This window comes from Podarcis tiliguerta (genome assembly GCF_965153285.1).
Source record: "Podarcis tiliguerta genome assembly, chromosome: 4".
NCBI classification, from domain to species: Eukaryota; Metazoa; Chordata; class Lepidosauria; order Squamata; family Lacertidae; genus Podarcis; species Podarcis tiliguerta.
In genome coordinates this window covers 61945520-61965234 of record NC_139537.1, presented here as the reverse complement: position 1 = coordinate 61965234, position 19715 = coordinate 61945520, and the positions used below count along the sequence as shown (strand labels likewise).

Sequence of the window (19715 nt, the reverse complement as noted above, 5' to 3'; positions counted from 1 at the left end):
GTTATTGTGCTGGACAGGAAGAAGACTATTCTTGACATTTATCAATGATAATAACTGGAGAACCTCTTTTAGAGTTTGTGTAAGCAAGGGAAAAGGAATGGACTTGAGATGTCTGGATCTGAAGCCTGGGATAATATTGCCTAGCAGAAGGAGGAAAAGCTGGATACCTTTCTGGAGTGAAGAATAATCTTTATATATATAAAACTGACAGATGGAGAAATTGAAGCCCTTTTTATTTCTCTTTTTATTTTCTTTTTTCAGCCTCTTATTATTTTTATCTTGCTTTTTTCCCTTCTGTTTCTTCTTGCTTTGTTTCTGGTGTCCTATACTCTGGGTCACAGAAGGGATTGTATACACATGAAGGTGTTGGCTGGCTGGTGAAGGACCCCATGTGAGAGTCAGGTAGGGGAAGCTCTCCCAGGATGGGAGGCTGGGAGAAGAAAGGGATGCTCCCAAGTGAGAGCTGGGAAGGTACATCCCCATCTGTGTGAAGCAAGGATTAAGATACCTTTGTATTTACTTAACTCTTCCTTTTTTGTTTTCTCTTTTTATTTAGATTAGTTTGTTGTTGATTTATTTTATTGTATGATGAAAAACTTTTAATAAAAATTATGGGGAAAATACATTGCCAGTTCTTTGTTTTGTTTTTCTTTGTTTTTGCTTGCAATGAAAAGACAACTCCTCTTTGAGCATTCTAATTTTTTTTATTAGAGATACCATAGTAGATTTGTTGTAATTTGTGGTGTTTTTCATTATGAATTACTCTGTTGTTTTCTATTATTGATTTCCTACCAGTCCTACAATAACTAAATGAAGAGCTTGCTTCATTCCCTGAAGCATATTCTTTCAGTAGTGGTTGCAGAAACAAGCTTTGTATGACATTCTTTGTGTCACTTAAACCATGTTACTCTTTTGTGTTTCAGCTACAACCCTATGTAATTACTATATTCATCTGAAAAAGTTGCTATCTAAAGTGTTTTGAAGCAAGACACCTTTCCTCTGAGATAATATCTGGCTAAACTACAGACTTTTTTTTTAAGCATAAATATTTTCATTTTGGGAGTTAAGTGTTTTGATACATTGGTAACATAGCTGTCAACCTTCCCTTTTTTGTGTGGGAAATTCCCGTATTCCAGCGCTGTTTCCCGCTGCTATCCCGGATTGTTAGATATCCCATAGACTGTCCCCAGGACAGGTGAGGCTGCTGATCCCGTATTTTCAAATGTGAAAGTTGACAACTATGATTGGTAATGAATATGCTCTTCTAGTACGAAGTTCTGTACAAAAAAAAGTCTTCTAGTTGAAAGAACTGTATGTTACTTCTCATTTCGTGAATACCTTATGGTAGAGGGATGAGGAGCATTTTTCAGCCAGAGGGTTACATTCCCATGTCCTGAAGTGAAAAGGAAAAAGTGGTTGATGCAATGATGAAGATAAATGTAAGAGGAGCAATGAATGTGATTCTTGCATATCTAAGAGGTTTCTACACACACCTGACTCCACCCTTGCAAGGAACATACCATATCACAGTACAAGGAGTGATCTAGGGAGAAAGCCAAGGGGCACACAGGAGGACTGCATTCAGCCTCCATGCCTGCTGTAGTATGTCCTATATTCTCTGCCATCTATATTAGCCATATGCTGAAGTATGACGAAAAGCCAACAAGGGCTTGAATATGGTGGTAACTTTGCCACACTGCAGCTCTCTGTTGCCAGTTGGGATTGCTTTGTCCATCATCTTTCAGCAACTTAAACATTTATGGTGCCTCTTGTTGAAATGCAAAGTTTCTTTTTTAACTTAGAAACTCAATGAAAGCTTGACATCTGTTCCTAATAATAATATTATTTTATTATATATTTATTAATATTAAACAACAGAGCAAAGCATATGTGCTAGCTCAATGCAGGTCCATAGGAAGGTATGCATTTACTATAAGAGTCTATAAATCTTACGGACAATGCCTGCTGTATGTGTACCATATGTCATATGCCATATTTCAGCACACTCCTTTCTGAATTGAAAGTGTACCTATGCCACTTTGAAACTCTTACTACTTTTGCAGCACCATCACATGCATGTCTATTCAGAAGCAGCTCCCACTGGGTTCAGTGAGGCTCCTCCATTAAATGTGAATAGAATTGTAGCCTTAGCAGTAAGAGAAAGAATTACCCACCCTCAGAGGAGGCCATCCCTCCTTGATTCTGCACAAGTTACTGAATCTGGGGATGCGAATTATGCATAGATGCAGTGAACTGTCTCTTCACTAAGTGGGTATTTTGAGTTCAGGGGGAACTTGAATTGATTTACGGTATTTTTTGCACCATAACACTCACTTTTATCCTCCTAAAAAGTAAGGGGAAATGTCTGTGCGTGTTATGGAGGGAATGCCTACGGGTGGCATGCCTACGTATTTTCCTCCTCTAAAAACTACGGGCATGTTATGGTTGGGTGCGTGTTATAGAGCAAAAAATACGGTAATTCGGTTCTCACAGTACACTGAAGTTTCTTTCCACACAGTGTGGGAATTACTGACCTAATAAAATGAAAAGCAGCATGTTTACCCTAAGTTGCTGTTGAATTCAGAATTAGGTTTATGAAAACATTATATCTTCAGAGGTGATCAGCCTGCAGTATCTTCACTACTAATTTAGGGCTTCTGCTCAACGTCTCCTTCCTTAGTCTGTCAAAAACATTGTTTAATGAGTACACTCTGCCAGGGTATGCCTCCATCAGTTTTTTCAGAGATGAATAGATTTCTTTTTTGAAAAGAGTGGCATTTTGCATTCAAAGCCAACATATTTTTGGTACTTTTAATAGCTAAGTTTGCTTACTTAATTCCCATTGGTACCACTCCACGCTGCCAGTGGAATCAAGCAGCTTTGGGGGACCAATTTTAATTGAAACCATGGTGTAAACGAACAGGGTTAACCCCCTCCCTTTGTGCTATGATCCTCAATATGATTAGGGGCTCTGCAGCTGCTATTAACATTTTAAAATGTTTCAGTCACACAGTTAATGTCCTGTCTTAATGGCATTTCCTGTCTCTTATGCCCTTTGTGTTTGTAGAGTATAACCTGGTAGATCACACCTCACAACTCACCATTGTTATAACACAGCCTTCCCCTGGGCCTGTTTTTGGCCCAGTCTAGGTACTCATAAACAATAATGTTTCTCCTTTCCTCTTTGAAATGTTGGAGGGTATGGAAATGATGAACTGCTTTCACCAATTTTTCATGGAGCTATAGGACTATTTTAGTATGTAGCTCACAGAAACATGGAATATATTTTGATGAGCTTCTGAACAGCTCCCAGCTGTCCTAGGAAAGCTGTCACAAAACCAAATCTTACATTTTTGACAGCAGTATCAGTGAAGTAGTGAAGCAAGAAGAGCTATTTTTAAATCATCAATATCAAGTGTTAAAGTTAATACCATAAGGATTAGTGAATCAATAAGCTTTTAAAATTAAGATACAGACAAGGTTAGAGACATTTAAGTCTTTGCTGGCAAGCATGATGCTTACAAAGTGTACAGGCTATATGTATTCTATAACAGCAAATTATAATTGGAGCTGGTATATGTCCTGGCTTTGTATGATTAAAACTAGGGATATACTTGTGAGAGGTAAGTATTACTTTTGTAGGTTTAATGTAAGCAAGCAACAACACTGACAGCTTGAGATATCCACCCATCTGTGCAATACAGCATGTAGGTAGGAAACATTTTGCAGGAGAAGAGGCACAATTTAAATAAAGTGGAGAGAAATAACACTAGACTAGAGCATGGCTGTGGAGACATTCTGTGATAGATATCCCCTAAAGATTTCATATATACTATTTCATGTGCGTATGGAACCTCTCAAGACACTCGATTAAGTGCAACATCAGTAGCATAATGATGATATTCTGTGAACCGCACTGAGACCTCCGGGTATAGGGCGGTATATAAATTCAATAAATAACAATAATAACAACAAGCTGCACTTACCTTTTTCACAGATCCAGGTGCGTCAATCTCTGTATTTAAGCAGTATTTGGAAGCAGTGCCTGACTAGCTTCATGAAAATTGGTTGAACAATCTAGGGTTTAGCCTTCCCTTTTGATAAGGTACACTGGAATGCCCCTGGAGTGAGTTTTGCTACTAATAGTGCCAATGATTTTTTTTTGTTTGTTTTTTTGTTACCTGCATTGGAATCCATATCAGCAGCCCTTCATAGACTGAAAGAGGCCTTTCAAGCTATTCACTTTTTTTTTCTAACTTTGAGGATTGGCCATTTCAGAGCCTCAGTGATAACATAGAACCATAGCTAAAGGTTTTTCCCTATAAAAACCTTCCATCTGATTTATTTTGAAAATCATAACTTAATATATTTTATTTAGTCTCATTGTATTATCTGAAGGTACATGAGGCCACCACCTTGCTTAAGCTAAGCAGATCTGATCATAGTCTGGAACAGTGACCACTTGGGAACCACATTTATGCCACCTTGAGTACCATGGTGGAAGAAAGGTGGGTTATTAAAATTTAAAAACAAATATATGGCCCTGCCTTTGATGAATGTTCAGAATTTAGAACTGGATAGAAGTCATACCCATGCCTTCTAACAGTAATAGGGTAACAAGGACATAGTCAGTTACCTTTTTTCAGCAACTGCACTGGCTGCTTATTAGCATCTGAAATACATTCAAGGTGCTAGTTCTAACTTACCAAGTTTGGGAGGGAGGACACACGCTCAATATAAACATTCCTCTCCTTTTAATATCAACAAAGGGTCTATTACACATCCATAGTATCAAAAGGATGCAAAAGGGTCTTATTCCGGTGGCCAAAGTAGGGCTACAAGAACACAAGGCTTAGTCTTTGAATAAACATACCAGATAAAACAGCAAGTAGCACAGGCCATATAAAAGTTATTGACAGATAAACCAGTCACTGCTACAAGCACAGGGAAATAAAATTAAGGTCTTAACCTGCCAGCTAAAATGTAATACAGGTGAACTTGTCTAGGGAGCAGATTCTACTACAGAAAAGCCTCTTTCCTTGGTTGTTACCTGCCTCACTCACACTTCTGAAATAGTTTTAAGAACTTCCATGAATCGTGATCTGTTAAATTTACCATAATTATTTGGGGGCAGGAAATGAATCAGGAGAATTCACCGCAAGAGTTTTCTGCAAGCAAACAGTGCTTCATGGTTATCATCTTTGTCATCAAAGAAATATATTCTTGCAATTCATATTCAGTTGTGATTCAAAATTTGGCACATAATAGATTCAGCACGTAGTGTTGACATTTGTCCATCGCAGCAAAGCTGTTTTCTCTAAAGTGACCTAGGTGCAAGAAATGAAGTTGGGGAAGGTAGATATTTTGTAGTTGTTTTTTGGTCACATCAATACTCAAGTTTGAGCATTTTCATCCCTTAATGTTATTATGAAAAGCATCCCTTGTTTCCTATCTATGTTGCTGTGGCAACTTGTGATTAGGTAGCAGCAGTTGATGGGTTTCAGGCTTTATCATTGCCGAATTCAGAGGCAACACTTCACCCTGCCAGTTTCTGCAGTGAGCTATGAAATATTCTCCTTCCTGTCCTTCCCACAGACTTTCTCATCACCAAGGCGACGGGTATCTACCCACACAATTGAGATCTGAGATCAGCAGCTTAAAGTGGGATTGTTCAGATTCTGGCACACACACTCTGAATTCTGAATTATTTGCTGTGGTAGCACTGTGCTGTCTAAATGCTCTTCCTTTTTTAATTTTAAAACAATCAGGTTAGTGGTGTAGGGATTGGCGTGCTGGATTGGGACCTGGGAGACCGGAGTTCAAATCCACACTCATTTGTGAAGCTCACCAGGTGACCTTGGGCCAGACATACTTCTCAGCCTAACTTAGCTCACAGGGTTTTCTGTGAGGATAAAATGGGGAGATGGGTATGTAGGCCACTTTCAGCTCCCTGGAGAATGAATGGGATATAGAGTAATAATAAATAAAATAATAATATCTTATATTTACATTTGTAAGGATATCAAGGGGTTACTCGAGAGCAATCAGGCAAATGCTTCTCTGGTCGGCTGTAAAGCCTCGTTATTGGTGCCAAAAACCCTTCACTATGCAGAGCGCCACGATTCCGTGGCTCGCTCATTCACTGGCAGAATCTGTGAGTGGGCGGTCCTTAAACCTTCCCCAGCAGAGTAGTTTCTTGACGCCCAATCTATGTCTCCCCTCTCGGCGCGGAAGTCTACTATGCAGGGAAGGCGTAGGTAACGGAGGACCTCTCTCCTCCCCGCTTTGCTCAGGCAGGGTGTCCTGGCACTGCCTCGCCTCCTCCGAGCCCTGAAGCTCCTCTCCACTGGAGGTGTGGTTACTCTCCTCCGCTGAGGAGGTGCTGCTTCCCACGATCTTTGGGGGCTCTCTGTAATCCATCCGGCTTTTCCCCTCTCGCCCCTGAGCCAATGGCAGTTCCCTGACAAGATTTAACAGATACTTATATTGATGTAGCATATGGAAGGCATTGCCTAATCAGTCCCAAACCTTAGGAGTTGAATAGCTGTCAGCATGGTGTATTTTAAAAGGCCTTCAGGCAGGATTAGGAAACTTCTGATGCCAAACATGTTTTCAAGAAGCTAGTCTTTTGATTTAAGATTAAGATTAACTATATAGAGCTTGTACAGACTTCCTTTTGCATTGTGCTTTCTGGGCATAGGTCCATGCTTCAAAGCTCTGTGTCTTGAGTGTTTTTTGTTTGTCCCAGGAAAAACCTTCATTTTACCTCTGAATCGCAGTACATGACTATTCACTGAAAACCCAATTGCTGTTTGCTCCAATTCAGCGTTGAAACACTGTTGTACCAGGGAAAGTGCCAGAAAACACACACACACACACACACACACACACACACACACACACGCTTAGATACGGAACTTTAAAGCCCAAAGGATGTCTGGATGAGCTTATCTCGTGCACCTGTCAAATAGAGGGGGCTCTCGTTCTTGCCTATACTGGGCACCTAGCTTGCAGAAAGCACCAAACAGGCAGTTGATTAGAGAGAATGTATCAGAGGAAGGAAAGTGGCACTTGAAATGGGGAAAATGGACCACAGAAGGTGCAAAATGATTGTTGTTAAGTGCCTACAAACTTGCTAAGCCATGTGCAGAATTTTCATAACATCAATCATCATAGACTTCCCCCACAGTTTAAGATTGTACATGAAATGGAAGAGGCAAGAGGAGGCAGGTCAAGCAGGGAAATCTTTAGAGAAAGAACAAGGTTTTAGAAGGTTCAGGAGCCTCAGAATTACAATTATGAGAAGAATTGTGTTTATAGAATAAAGCACAAAAGGTCATTTTTTGCCGCAGTGAACAGATTTACAAAAATAAGAATAAAGTGTGTTCCCTAGTTTGTTTGTTTTGCTTTTCTGTTCCTTTGTTTATTTACTTGGTTATGCAACTAGAAGAGTTTCACATTAAAAAATAACAAACCCATTCTTGTTCACATATGGAAAGACTGAAACGATAGCAAAGCTGTTGGTTGTTTCTATCTTTAAGCAAAGCTGTAATGCACTAGAGATCTCATAGCATTTGCATCACTTGACTTCTGTAATAAGAGCCAGCGTCCTAATGAAATCCCTGTATAGTTCTGATTTTCTCTAATTACACTGGTGAGTGCAGCATATTATGTGTTTAGTACCGAGATGCTTTCCTAATAGGCTGAAATCAGAGTTTTCTTTCCAGTTTACACAGCAATAAAAGGACTGAAATCAGTGGCTTGTAGAATATTTAATATAGTCATGCTTATGTAAGAACACTAGCACAAATGTAATTCTCATCAAAATCTGAAAGCAGTAACATTTTATCTGTTTGAAATTCTGTTGAATGGGTTCTGAATTTACTGATGCAAATAGAATGAACAAATATGAAACCATCATTTTAACTGTGAGTTGTTGGCATTTGTCTGTCTCTAGGGGTGAAGTCAAACTGCTGTGTTAGCAGCACCGAAGTGACTTCCCTGGTCCATACCAAAGTGACCTACTGTGACTCAGTGGAGGCTGCTGCTTTCACTGTGTGTGCCTGAGACTGCCCTTCTTTCTTGTCTTGGCCCTCTTTTCTGGCTCATAGGCAAAAGAGTCTTCCTTGCAGTTGGTAGATCTTGAACCTGTGTCCCAGGAGTGTTGCATATGTTCTGTGTAGCCCCCTATGCAGGTGCTGTGTTTTCTCCTTCCTTCCCTCTGTGTGTTGTGTTCCTAAAACAGTGCTTGTTACAGGAGAAAGGGATTTGTACTACTCACCTTTCAAAGTCTGCTGGTCCTACCAGGGAATCTCTCACTAGGACTCATTGCTCTCCTTATCCTTTTCCATTGACTGCCTCATACCAATACCACCTGTGTAGCCTGAGATACCTGGTCCATCACAGTCCAAGAAACCTTACCAGCACATATTGTTACTAGGCTTTCAACCATTGACCCTGAGTCCTGCACCTCCACCCTCACATAGTGTCATTTGAAGCCTTCTGAAGCTAGATCAAACCAGGGTTTGAAATACTGAGGCAAAAATTTATTATGGGAACTGGTCCACATAAGTTGGCGCCATAATAAATTTGTTAGTCTTTCATGTGACACAAGATTTGTCATTGTTTCTGTCTGCATCTGATAGTATTTACCTTGCTTAACCTTTGCTGTAATCAAGACCAGCAATCCTAGCATCATTCTTCAAATACTTTGCTTTCGTCATCTGACAAGGAACCAGTTGTTGCTCTAAATAATTCTCTGCTGTGTTTGGCCCCTGAACAAAATAAACTTCAGAGAAGATGCATTGAATTGGTTCTAACAGGTGCTTATTTGACATATCCTGTTTCTGATTCTTGGATTCTTGGAGTTTTTGAATAGCAAAAACATTAAGGGCCTGTCCACATTTCCAGTTGTCCTGCACTTATTGGAATTTGCATAGGATCAATAGTACTGATCTGAAAGCTTTCCATTTATACCCCGACCTTTATCAGACCAAATGCAAAACCTCTTAAAACCTGAATAGAAATTTATTCCCCTTCCAATCTGATCCCTTTTTTAGCTCCTGAACAGAAAAATGTGCACTTTCCCTTGTGGTGCATTGTGTGGGTGGTCCTCTTTCACCTCCACCCCTTCTGTGCACCTCTGGTTCTCTGCCCCACGCTTTTTAAAAATGTGTCTGCCTTTTGTGCTCATTGGATTGCAATCGATTATATGTGTTTGCAAGTGAGCATGAAAGCAGCTTCCCTTTCCAGTGCCATTAGTGGGCAGTCTGTTTGGGGCAATGCAGAGCCTGCAGGCCCCATGGTGAGTGCTGCCCGCCATGTTGTAACCCCCCTCAGTGGTGACACCGGAAGCAGACCGTCCCCCTTCCTCCGCCCCTGATGTGTGGCTCTGCTGTGATGCAGGGACAGAGAAAAGGGTGGGGACAAGGAGAAAAGTGGAACAGTGGAATGGACATGTTTCAAGGAATTCGCAGTTAAAAAGATCAGTGTAAAATGCATTGGTGGGGACCTAGAAGCCCAGACTAAACTTGAGATGAGACAAATCTGCAATGGATAAAACACAAACTTTTGTGAAGTGTGGATGGACCCTAAGGCAGGGAAATACAAATTTCTGAAGGGTAGCCATATTTTTATAGTAGACTAACGCACTGTGACACAAGCTTTTGTGAGCTAGACCCACTTTGCCACAGGCGTGGTCACTTAATTGAGTACTTACAGTATGTGTATGTGTACACACACAGAGAGAGAGACAGAGAGAGAGAGACAGAGAGAGAGTTCAGAGGTAAGGGAGCCAAATGTTATTTCCAAAGTACTGGAAAAAAGAGTGACAGGCAATGCAAGATATGATAGCAGCAGGTGTATCAGCACCATGCAGAGTACATATGAACACAGAATCTAGTCAGTCTTTTTCAGTTTAATGACCTGCTTCTCTGATTAGTGCCAGGGTGATGATTGGCATAGCCAGATCAACAGGGATAATCAGTTTCTTTGGTGAGCTAGGACATATATATATATATGCATGCCAACTTCCACTATGTAAAATGTGCTAGTGAATTATAATCCAGCAGCTTCATGTTGAAATTTTTAACCTTTTTTCCTGGGAGTTTGGTGACTTTGTCTGTTACAGAATGTCCTGGAAAACTGAAATGCTTCCTATTAGTTCTCAAGTGTATTCAATCTGCACCTGTATAGGAATAGTTTTTTATCTATTTTTATTTTTATCACTTGTTGTTTGCAACCCTGGGCATAAATTTATGCCTGATTTTGTCTGCCTTTATTCTCTTGCATGTTTTGGCTTGTGTAAATGGTGAAAGGGAATTATTGGCAGAGGGCAGCATACATCAGGTTAGAAGATGTGCAGGCGAATAACCTCTTGGTGGAATGCCTGAAATTGTCAGGGTTCTAGATGGTGTTGCTAGAGTAGCAAGGGGACCAAAGTTGGCACCAGGGTTTGCTTAAAAGTTTTCCCCCTGATGGTTCATTGCTGTAGCTGCTTCAGATTGATGGGGCTGTGTGAAAGGATAGGCCTAAACTGACCCTAGTGAGAGGAAAGGGCCATCTCCCAGGATAGATTGCAGATCTTTGATAACATATTGGAAAAGTTTTTATTTGGAACCTGAAGGTGACACAATTAACCAATATAAAATTGGCACCCTAAGCATTCTTATATTTTGCAAAAAGAATGGAATGCCTGGAATCCTATTCTCTATTGAAGGCTTTTCTTTGATACCCATATTTAATATAAAACAGGAAATTTGAAATGAGATGGAAATACACTGGGCTCTTAATATAATAGCAAAGTTGTTTTGAGGCTTTAGAGTTCATTTGTTTTACAGATAACGCTGAGAAGTGCAGATGATTTGCCAAGCATATAAGAATTGTGATCTGCTTCACATGACACAGTAAGCCAAACTATGGCTTTCCAGGATTGCATAAATGTTCAAACTCCCAGAGTGAAGACTCACAGCCACTTTGCTCCTCTGCGGCTTTTATCATTAATGAGGAGCAAACTTAAATCACAAGCTAAGTCAAACCAGTGGTTTCACAAGAGGGACATTATAATAATTTTGTACAGTTAGGAATCGTGTGAATATAGTGAATAGAGAGACATAGGATTGGATCTGGGCTTAGGCTGAATTTCTCTAACCCGATTTACTTAGGAGTAAGTAAAAGCTCTAAATTCTGTTTAGACTTAACCAATGGGTGCTTGTTTTTATTTTTTTATTTTATTGAATTTATATACTGCCCTATGCCCAGAGATCTCAGGGCGGTTCACAGAACTAAATAAAAATATAAAACCACAAAATATATAATCAAAATAAAAGCAACAACGCAATACCCCCCCCCCCTTATTGTAACCACAATCTACAGTAACCTAATTTTTTGTTAATTAGATACAAACCCTACCTTATCAGGGAGGGCAGCTCGTGGGTAGGCTCTATGTATATATGAGCTCCCATATCTGTTGATTAAATTACAGTCATATGCACGTGGATAGATAGATAGATGCATCTTATGTACATATATGAATGTATGTGTGTTTCTAGAATGTACTTAGTGTTCCTTTAAATTTCTACATAAGCGTGCCAACTCAGTCAGGCATAGGACTCATCAAGTATGAAGATTTTTTAAACATTCATGTTGTTTTTAGTTAGAACAATCATACAATCATACTGGATATGCTGCTAAAGGTGTAAACATAAACAAGGCTTCGATTTTCAGTATCATTTTTTTATTACAGAAATTAATATGTGTGTGTGTTTTTTAAAACAAAAACACAAACATGTTGAGAAGGTTAGGTTTTTCAGTCTAAATCAATGTTTCCCATTTTCTTAGTACGTAATTTTTGTAATGCATATTAAATAGGAAAATCCTAGTTGATAATTAGATTAAAACTAAATATATGTTGCTTATCATTTTTGTTTAGTTTGGTTTTATAATTACTGTCACCATTTTAATTTAAATTGAAAAATCTAGAACTGCATCCTACTAATTTTCTTTCTTTCATCAGAGACCAAGACTTCTAAAGTCTGATACCAGAATAAGTACTATGGGGTTTTTTTTTCTTGCGCATGTATGCATGCAAATAAAAAAAGAGCACTGTGGAGCTAACATCATATGAAAATCTTGCCATATATGCTTTCTCTCTTTATCAAGATTGCATGATTGTATTACTAATGCAATTCTAATATGATATAATAATAACAGCCCATCACAGTTCTTTCACCATATTGTATCACTGCTTTATCGTATTAGGCTAAAGCACTGCGAGAGTTGATAGAACCTCCCCATGCCAACTCGGATCCACTTCTCTTGGCACTGAACCGATTGGACTCAGAGATTGATAAACTATTGGTTAGAGAATTTAGATCGGAGAGAATTGGCACGACGGAGACTCATCTTCAGCCTCTTGCAAGCAACCTCTAATGTCCTGCATTCTGAAAGCCAATCAATTCTTCTTGAATAACTGATGTTTTTAAGAAAGAACTGACTTTAAAACATAGACAACCAAATGCCTGGGTAAGGGGCCTCCAGGAAAGTCTTACAAAGGGCAAACCTGTTGCCAGATCTATTGCTTTTATTTTGAAGAATGCATCCTTTCTACAGAGGGATTAGGCACAATATCAGACCCAGGCTACATGGAATACAGTTGCAGAAAATACTGCTCACCAACTTGGGAGAAACAGAAGGGGGAAAGGGTGATGGCAGGGGAAGGGCTATGATGATACTCAGGTGTGTTCTGCAGTCTTCAAGGAAGGAAAGAGGGATCAGCTGTGGTAACTATAAAATCATATTTTGGAAATATTTTGGAAACTTCAGTTACTTCCATTCATCCAAAGTGGCAAAAGCTAATACCATTCTTAGTGTATTTCACAGTAGTGAAGGAAGATAACTTGCTGTATAATACTCATTCAATGTATTCTGTCAAGTCCAAGTGTGCACAGACTGTTGCAAGACCTAAAGCCGAATTCTAACTGTGTTTACTTAGGAGCAAATCCTATTAATTTCAGTGGGATTTAGGCTCAAACTACACATGATGGTAGCAGAACCATTTATTTAAATCCACATCTCTACCAAAAATGTCCACAAAGGATGTGAACAGATTCCTTTTTTAACACAAAGGTTGTATGCCTCTGGGGACTGGTGACCCTTTCCTCCATGTGCTGTATCTTCCTGCAGTTTGCCCCACAGGACATTTTATTCTAAGCTGAGCTCCAATTCCAGAAGTGAGCTCAATGTGGAGAAGAAAAGGACTGGGGAGAGGCTTTAAGGTGGTTATTAGCAGTGTACACGTGGAAGGTTCAGTTGGCCTAAAAATCACAAACTCAACTCCACCCTTAATATGTGATTGAAGCAGACCTGGGTTTAAATACTGTCATGTGTAGCTTAATCCTTGTTTTCAAGTAAGTGTGCTTAGGATTGCAACAGAATTTGTTAAGCAGTTTATAATGATTTATCTGATGGTGCACAAATACTGATTTTATGACAGTGAATATAATGCCTCACTTTGGTGTGTTTCAAACTGCAGATAGAAATCTTCAATTTCTCCTTACCTTCTAGGATTTAAATGTGAGTGATGTTGCCTTGCAGCATAGACATAAGGTATTCTCTGTAAATCCTTCAGGATCCCTAGGAGGCAATTTGGAGGGGCCAAGATTTCGATGGAATGTCTCCCTAAGTAGATTCAGATATTGTCTATCATTATGTTTTGGGTCTCCTATGGATCATTTTTTGCCTGTATCTCTGTGATTGGATGTGGGTTTTCTTTCTATTTTTGGCTAAGGGTGTACTGTAATGTCAATGCTAAATTCTTGATATTTCATACTAATTATGGAGAGAGAATTTTAAGATGTATTTTGAAATGTTTTATTTCTGTCAGGTCCATGTATGGTATTGCATTATGTTAATACCAATAAAATATATAGAGTTATTTATATACAAATGCATATATTTCCCTTTTTATAAAGGTGTTGCAATTTTTTCATAAGGAAATAATACACAGCAACTGCTTGACAGCAGTAAGAAAACTCTAGAAGCTTTAATATGCTTGAATAATAATAATAATAATAATAAAAACCTGTATTCTGTAGGCAGACCAGTAGAAAATGCATGTAATTTTTAAACAAGGTTATTTGACCTGGCATAGGTCTGTCAAGATTTGACTATAAATTCAGCTTCCACTATTTTTATGAGCGCAGATCTAATGTTCTTGTTTTATCAAAATATGTTGATTATTAGCTGATGTTTAGAAAGTTAAACAATAATCTTTGGACACACTTCATTCAAATATAATCACTTTAGTCCTGCTGATTACATACAGGAGTTAAGTGCAGGCCTAAATACCATTGAAATCAATGGGATTTGAAGTGCTTAACTTTGACTGGATTTAGCTGTTTATGGGCTGTTGTGTCGGTCGACTAAAGATACAATCTCCCTGCGTTTTTTTAATTAATCATATGTTCTAAGAAATTTACTGTAATTCACTGCTGTTTTGATGCTTAGCAAAAGCAGCCTTCAGTTTTTTATAGAGGGTCTATTTTTTAGGGTTGATAAACTACTTCTTAGTGCATAAAGATTTGCAAGCCAGAAGATTTATCACTCAAACCTAGCTGGATTGGCTTGAAACCTTTACAGTTTATCATTAAATTCTGTAATTAGACAGAAATGAAATGTTTTAGAAATGAATCAGGGAGCTAAAAGCTGAGATTAGAATTTAAAGTATCTTCCATTATCAGTTTTCAGTGATGGCTCATATGTAACACTTCGCCTAAGGCTGAAAGGAGCTGATACTCTGGCACCATTGTGCATTCAAATTTCAGCATGGACGTTTCTGTCCCAAAATAGTGTATTGAATGACCATTTCCATTTTGCAGGGATATTCATGACAGCAGTTAGCTGTCCAAGACATTAATTGCACATATCTTTGTAAAGCTTCTCTGTACTACTAAAAATAAAGTTTGTAAAATTCCAGTTATTTTTTTCTTAATGCAAACAGGGTTTTTTTAACAAAGTAAAAAAGAGGTGAATTGCTTTCTACTTTCTTCCTTGGACACAGATATTTCAGTGGTTCTGCTTTGCCTTTTTTTCCTTAAGGCCTTTTCTTGTGATGAACCTGGACATTCACCGAATGATTCAGAATGGGCATATTTCTTTATTGCTTTCTCATACCATTTCTGATGTTACAAACTCAAGTTATAAGTATGCTGAGGATTTTTTTCGCAAGGGTTATACCTCACTATGAAAAGCAACAGGAAAGGCTATACACACAATATATCCAGCATATCACTCAAGTTATTCATTCCTGTGGAAATAACCCACTAAACTCATTGATGCAAAGCAGCATGCGGCACATTTGGTTTCATTGTAAAGCAATGAAGTTGGTTGGTTATCAGTAGCTATTGCCCTCAGTAAAAGTATGCCCTGCCTCTAAAAACAGATGCATAATTCAAAACTACATGGAAGAGCATCGTGCTGCATTGATTGCTTTCAGATGGGACATCTATCTGCTATAAAGTAAGAAACCTAACTACCATGGTGGTAGTCCTGGAAGCATAACTGAGCCTGTGTTGGCACTTGGAGGAGAACTGTGTGGTGCTTAGTAATTTAAGGCCTCTATAGAGTTCGCGAAGATATTGCACTATTGGGCTAATCAGTGTAAAAGTACATAGATTAGGAGTGCACATTTGTTGGCCTCCTTACACAGTGCTTTCATGGTTAAATCTATGTACTGTAGTTGCCATGGTGATACATCTGTTGCTGTGGATCACTTCTGATCCATGAACAGAAGGAGATTTTGTTCACAGAAAGAGAATTGCTCTCACGTTGAAAAGGCCTGTTCTGTGAACACAAGCTTTCTGTGATTACAGAACAAAACATTACGATCAAATATGGTATATATATTACATTTGTGATATGAGTAAAGAGTGTGTGCTGAGCATACCTGTACTGTATTCATAGTTGAATACTTGTCCTAAAAACCTTGGCAGACAGGTGTTACTCAAATTTGACTTGACTAATGTAACTAAGAGCAGCCACCTCCACCATTTGTCATTTAACCTTTAGTACAGCCTCATATATGATAACCACATTTCACACCACAGATATTTTGCTAAAAGAACAATAATTATGTGTCACTTGTTGTAGGCTTTTCCATAAGAACAGGATTATCCCCTTCAAAACTGATTTCCCATAAGGTGAAACAAAAAACGAAACAAAGCCCCAAGCTATTAATTGCTTACCGTGGTTCTGATTCTATCAGAATTAAGTATCAGAGTAGTATTGTATTACCTGATCCCTGAAATAATGAAAACTAAAAACTATTCTGCCATCGAAATGTGGTAGTGATTTTTTTAAAATTACTTGAGTTCTTTTCCCTACGACTGTAACTGCTTTGCTCACCACCGAAAAATGCATGAAATAAACAAGCTGATCTATTTGTTGTATAGTGCTTAAACCAAATGAGTTAGGGTAGGTTTATTAATGTTTGCCATTGCACATACATTATTTTGAAGCATATTTGTTTTCTGCTAATTTTCTGTTGATTTTATTTTTATTATTTTTCTCTTTTCTTTGTACTTTCTGTCAATAGCTACCTCTTATGACCTTCAGGTAAGAAGCTTGCTTAGTTGTTTCTTTCCTTTGAAATGATGAAGGCTCAGTGTAGTGTCAATCAGACTGTGCCTTTCCATACTGAAAGCCTTTAATGATGCTTTAAAATGGTTGTTAACCAGGTCTTACCTCAAACCCTTCAACCGATTGCACATGACATAATCTCCATTAAGGTAGCTTAAGGGACGGTTGTTCTGAAATGCAATAACTTACAATCTGATAAGCAAATATTATTCATTGCATCTTTCATTTTTTCTTCCTGAAATTGGAGAATATGATATAGTCTTTATTATTTAATTCAAAATTGTTCAAGAAACTTAAATTCAAGGCCCAAACTGTATTGTGAAAGTTCCAGCTTTAAGACATGTTGGGATGGAACAAGCCCATTGGACACTGATTTCCACTTAGCAATGATTCCAGCATCCTTGTAAGTGGGAAAAGAACTAAAGGTCAGGGGGTTGGGGGCTGGTAATTTTTCTAGAGATGATTGATTATAATTGCAGTTCCTAAGACCCCAATCACTGAAGGTGGAGAGGGGTAAAGTGAGACATAAGGATATGAGGGATAGCTGGGGAAAGAGAAAAGGTGTTCGGCAATGGCCATTTACCTGGTCCAAGAGTGGCCAGCTATTGGGACCCATCACAGGCGCTCGGATGCCCTTTGGAGCCTTGTCATTGCTGCCTGGCTGTTGGCCACTCCCCCCAGCTGTCACGGAGCATCACAGATTCCCGCCTGACCCGTTTTTTAATTCAGCCAATCTGCGGCAGCTTGGGGGACTGTGTGTCTTCGGGAGTTTTCACTCTGTTCCGTTCCCCAGGCATTAAAGCTGGCTGGCATTGCACTCTGAAGATGAGTTGGCCAGAATTAGCATGTATAAAGAACCTTGTGGTGGAGCAGAGGCAAGTGAGAAAGTATGACAGGGCACAGAAAAAAATAAATGAGCAACATGGGGTGCAGAGAATCCTGTCAGTTTTGGAAGGACAGAAGAGGCAACTATGATGTGATAGACGACATGTGCTATGGAGTGCAGAGAGATAACAGGGAGTTTGTGCTGTGGTGTAAAAAAAAAAGGATGGTTAACATGAAGGGGACCTTGGGGATTCTGAGAAAAAGAGAAAGTAGAAGATATACAATATGAAACACAGAGAAAGGGGGAGTTAACTGATAAGGAAAAGGCTAAATTAAAATTGTAGCATAAATGTGTTAAAGTCCGTAACTCAGGAGTCAGCCCTCTTGAGTTAATAAAAATACATAAGCTACCTTCGGTTCTGACCCCCGGTATTTGGCATTTGTGTTTAGTAATATTCCCATGTAGCTCAATCAGCTGGGAATGTATATTAACACATAAGTAACAGAATAAATAAGGGACACAGGTGGCGCTGTGGGTTAAACCACAGAGCCTAGGACTTGCCGATCAGAAGGTTGGTGGTTCGAATCCCCGTGATGGGGTGAGCTCCCGTTGCTCGGTCCCTGCTCCTGCCAACCTAGCAGTTCGAAAGCATGTCAAAGTGCAAGTAGATAAATAGGTACCATTCCAGCGGGAAGGTAAACGGCATTTCTGTGTGCTGCTCTGGTTTGCCAGAAGTGGCTTAGTCATGCTGGCCACATGACCCAGAAGCTGTACGCCGACTCCCTCAGCCAATAAAGCGAGATGAGCGCCGCAACCCCAGAGTCGGCCACGACTGGACCTAATTGTCAGGGGTCCCTTTACCTTTACCTTTAACAGAATAAGTGGAATCATAGACTCTTAGAGTTGGAAGGGACCACAAGGGTCATCTTAGCTACAGCATCCATGACACATGCCAATCCAACCTCTGTTTAAAAACCTCCAAGGAAGGAGAGTCCACCACATCTCGTGGGAGTCTGTTGTACTGCTGAACAGCTCTTACTGTCAGAAAGTTTTTCCGAATGTTTAGTCGGAATCTCCTTTCTTGCAACTTAACTTATTTTATTTTCGTATTATGCCATCCTTGCTATCATTTGCAATACAGCTATTGCGGAAGGATTTTAAAAAACTGCTATGAAAGAGAGTTAGGGTTGTATCTCAGAGCATTTCCTATCTAAAACAGGTTATTTCTTTTTCTTTCTCAAGTTTACAACAATTTCTTATTTTCCACATGACAGATTTTACAAACACTTAATGCAAAATTCTGATGACTTTGGCCAGAAGTTAAAACTTGCATTGCAGTTCCTGAGTTTAATTCTTGTCATGTTCACACATGACTAATAAACAAAACTCTAGCAATGGAGCCAAGCTTTACATGTGGGGCAGCCTCAGTTTTTCTGTGGATCAAATGGGACAACATAAACAGGCTATATGAAAAGAGGTGTTAAAGAAGGCACAATCCACTTGCTGCAACTGGTGTCATCAGTGGTCCATACTGTGTTCTTCTGTGGTGTCTGTAAATAATATAAATAACAGAGCAACACTCCTCTGATCATTCCATCGATCAGGCTGGAGATAGCAATATCTGAGGATGGAAAACACTAACAAAGCTAGAAGAAAGATAAAACATGTAGGGCTAATTTTATGCTAATCCTTCCCCACCCCTTCAGTCTTTTGTGATCAGTATCTCTGTCAATCACATCCACAATATGTCACAAACACTTTCAGTTGGATCCAGAATTAGATGCACAAGCAAAGAGCTCCTCCAGACCATCTTGTTTATGAATCCTGATTTGCTTGTGCAAAGCACAGACGGTTGGTTAGACTGTGTCCAGTTATGCTTGAGCATTTCTTCTGATTTGTTTGTGGGGAGATTATATGAAAATATATTCATCTTCATTTGCCTGTGGGGTGTTTATATGTCTTTTCATTGATCAGTTGTACATTCCATACTTTTCAATGCATTTCTCTGTCACTTTCCTAACTGCAAAAAGTCTGTTATTTTTTAAGTGTGGATGGGTTGCTGCAGGGGGGAAAGTGCTCTAATCTACTTCAGCTGCGCAAACTTATATATCTCACTTTGTGCTTCAGTCCTTCCCACAAAATATTGACAATCTGCAGTTACCCAAATTTATAAAGACCTTGTCTAGGTCTTGGCTAAAAAAGAAACCAACCCTGACATAGAAGATTAGGATAATTTAACATTTATATATTGCAT

The 19715-nt window shown here is 39.1% G+C and overlaps 1 protein-coding gene across 10 annotated transcripts in view; it reads left to right on the top strand.

The window, feature by feature from the left end:
* Nucleotides 1-19715, top strand: part of CNKSR2 (connector enhancer of kinase suppressor of Ras 2) — a 262387-nt gene that overhangs the window by 207421 nt on the left and 35251 nt on the right. For 2 of the 10 annotated variants that reach the window (XM_083439392.1, XM_083439385.1), the window contains one exon: nucleotides 12259-14973. The exons of the other annotated variants lie outside the window; for them this stretch is intronic. In XM_083439392.1, the coding sequence (XP_083295518.1) occupies nucleotides 12259-12263 (5 nt within the window). In that variant the 3' untranslated portion in view covers nucleotides 12264-14973. Of the gene's footprint in view, nucleotides 1-12258; nucleotides 14974-19715 lie in introns of those variants that run through there. 10 annotated transcript variants of the gene reach the window in all.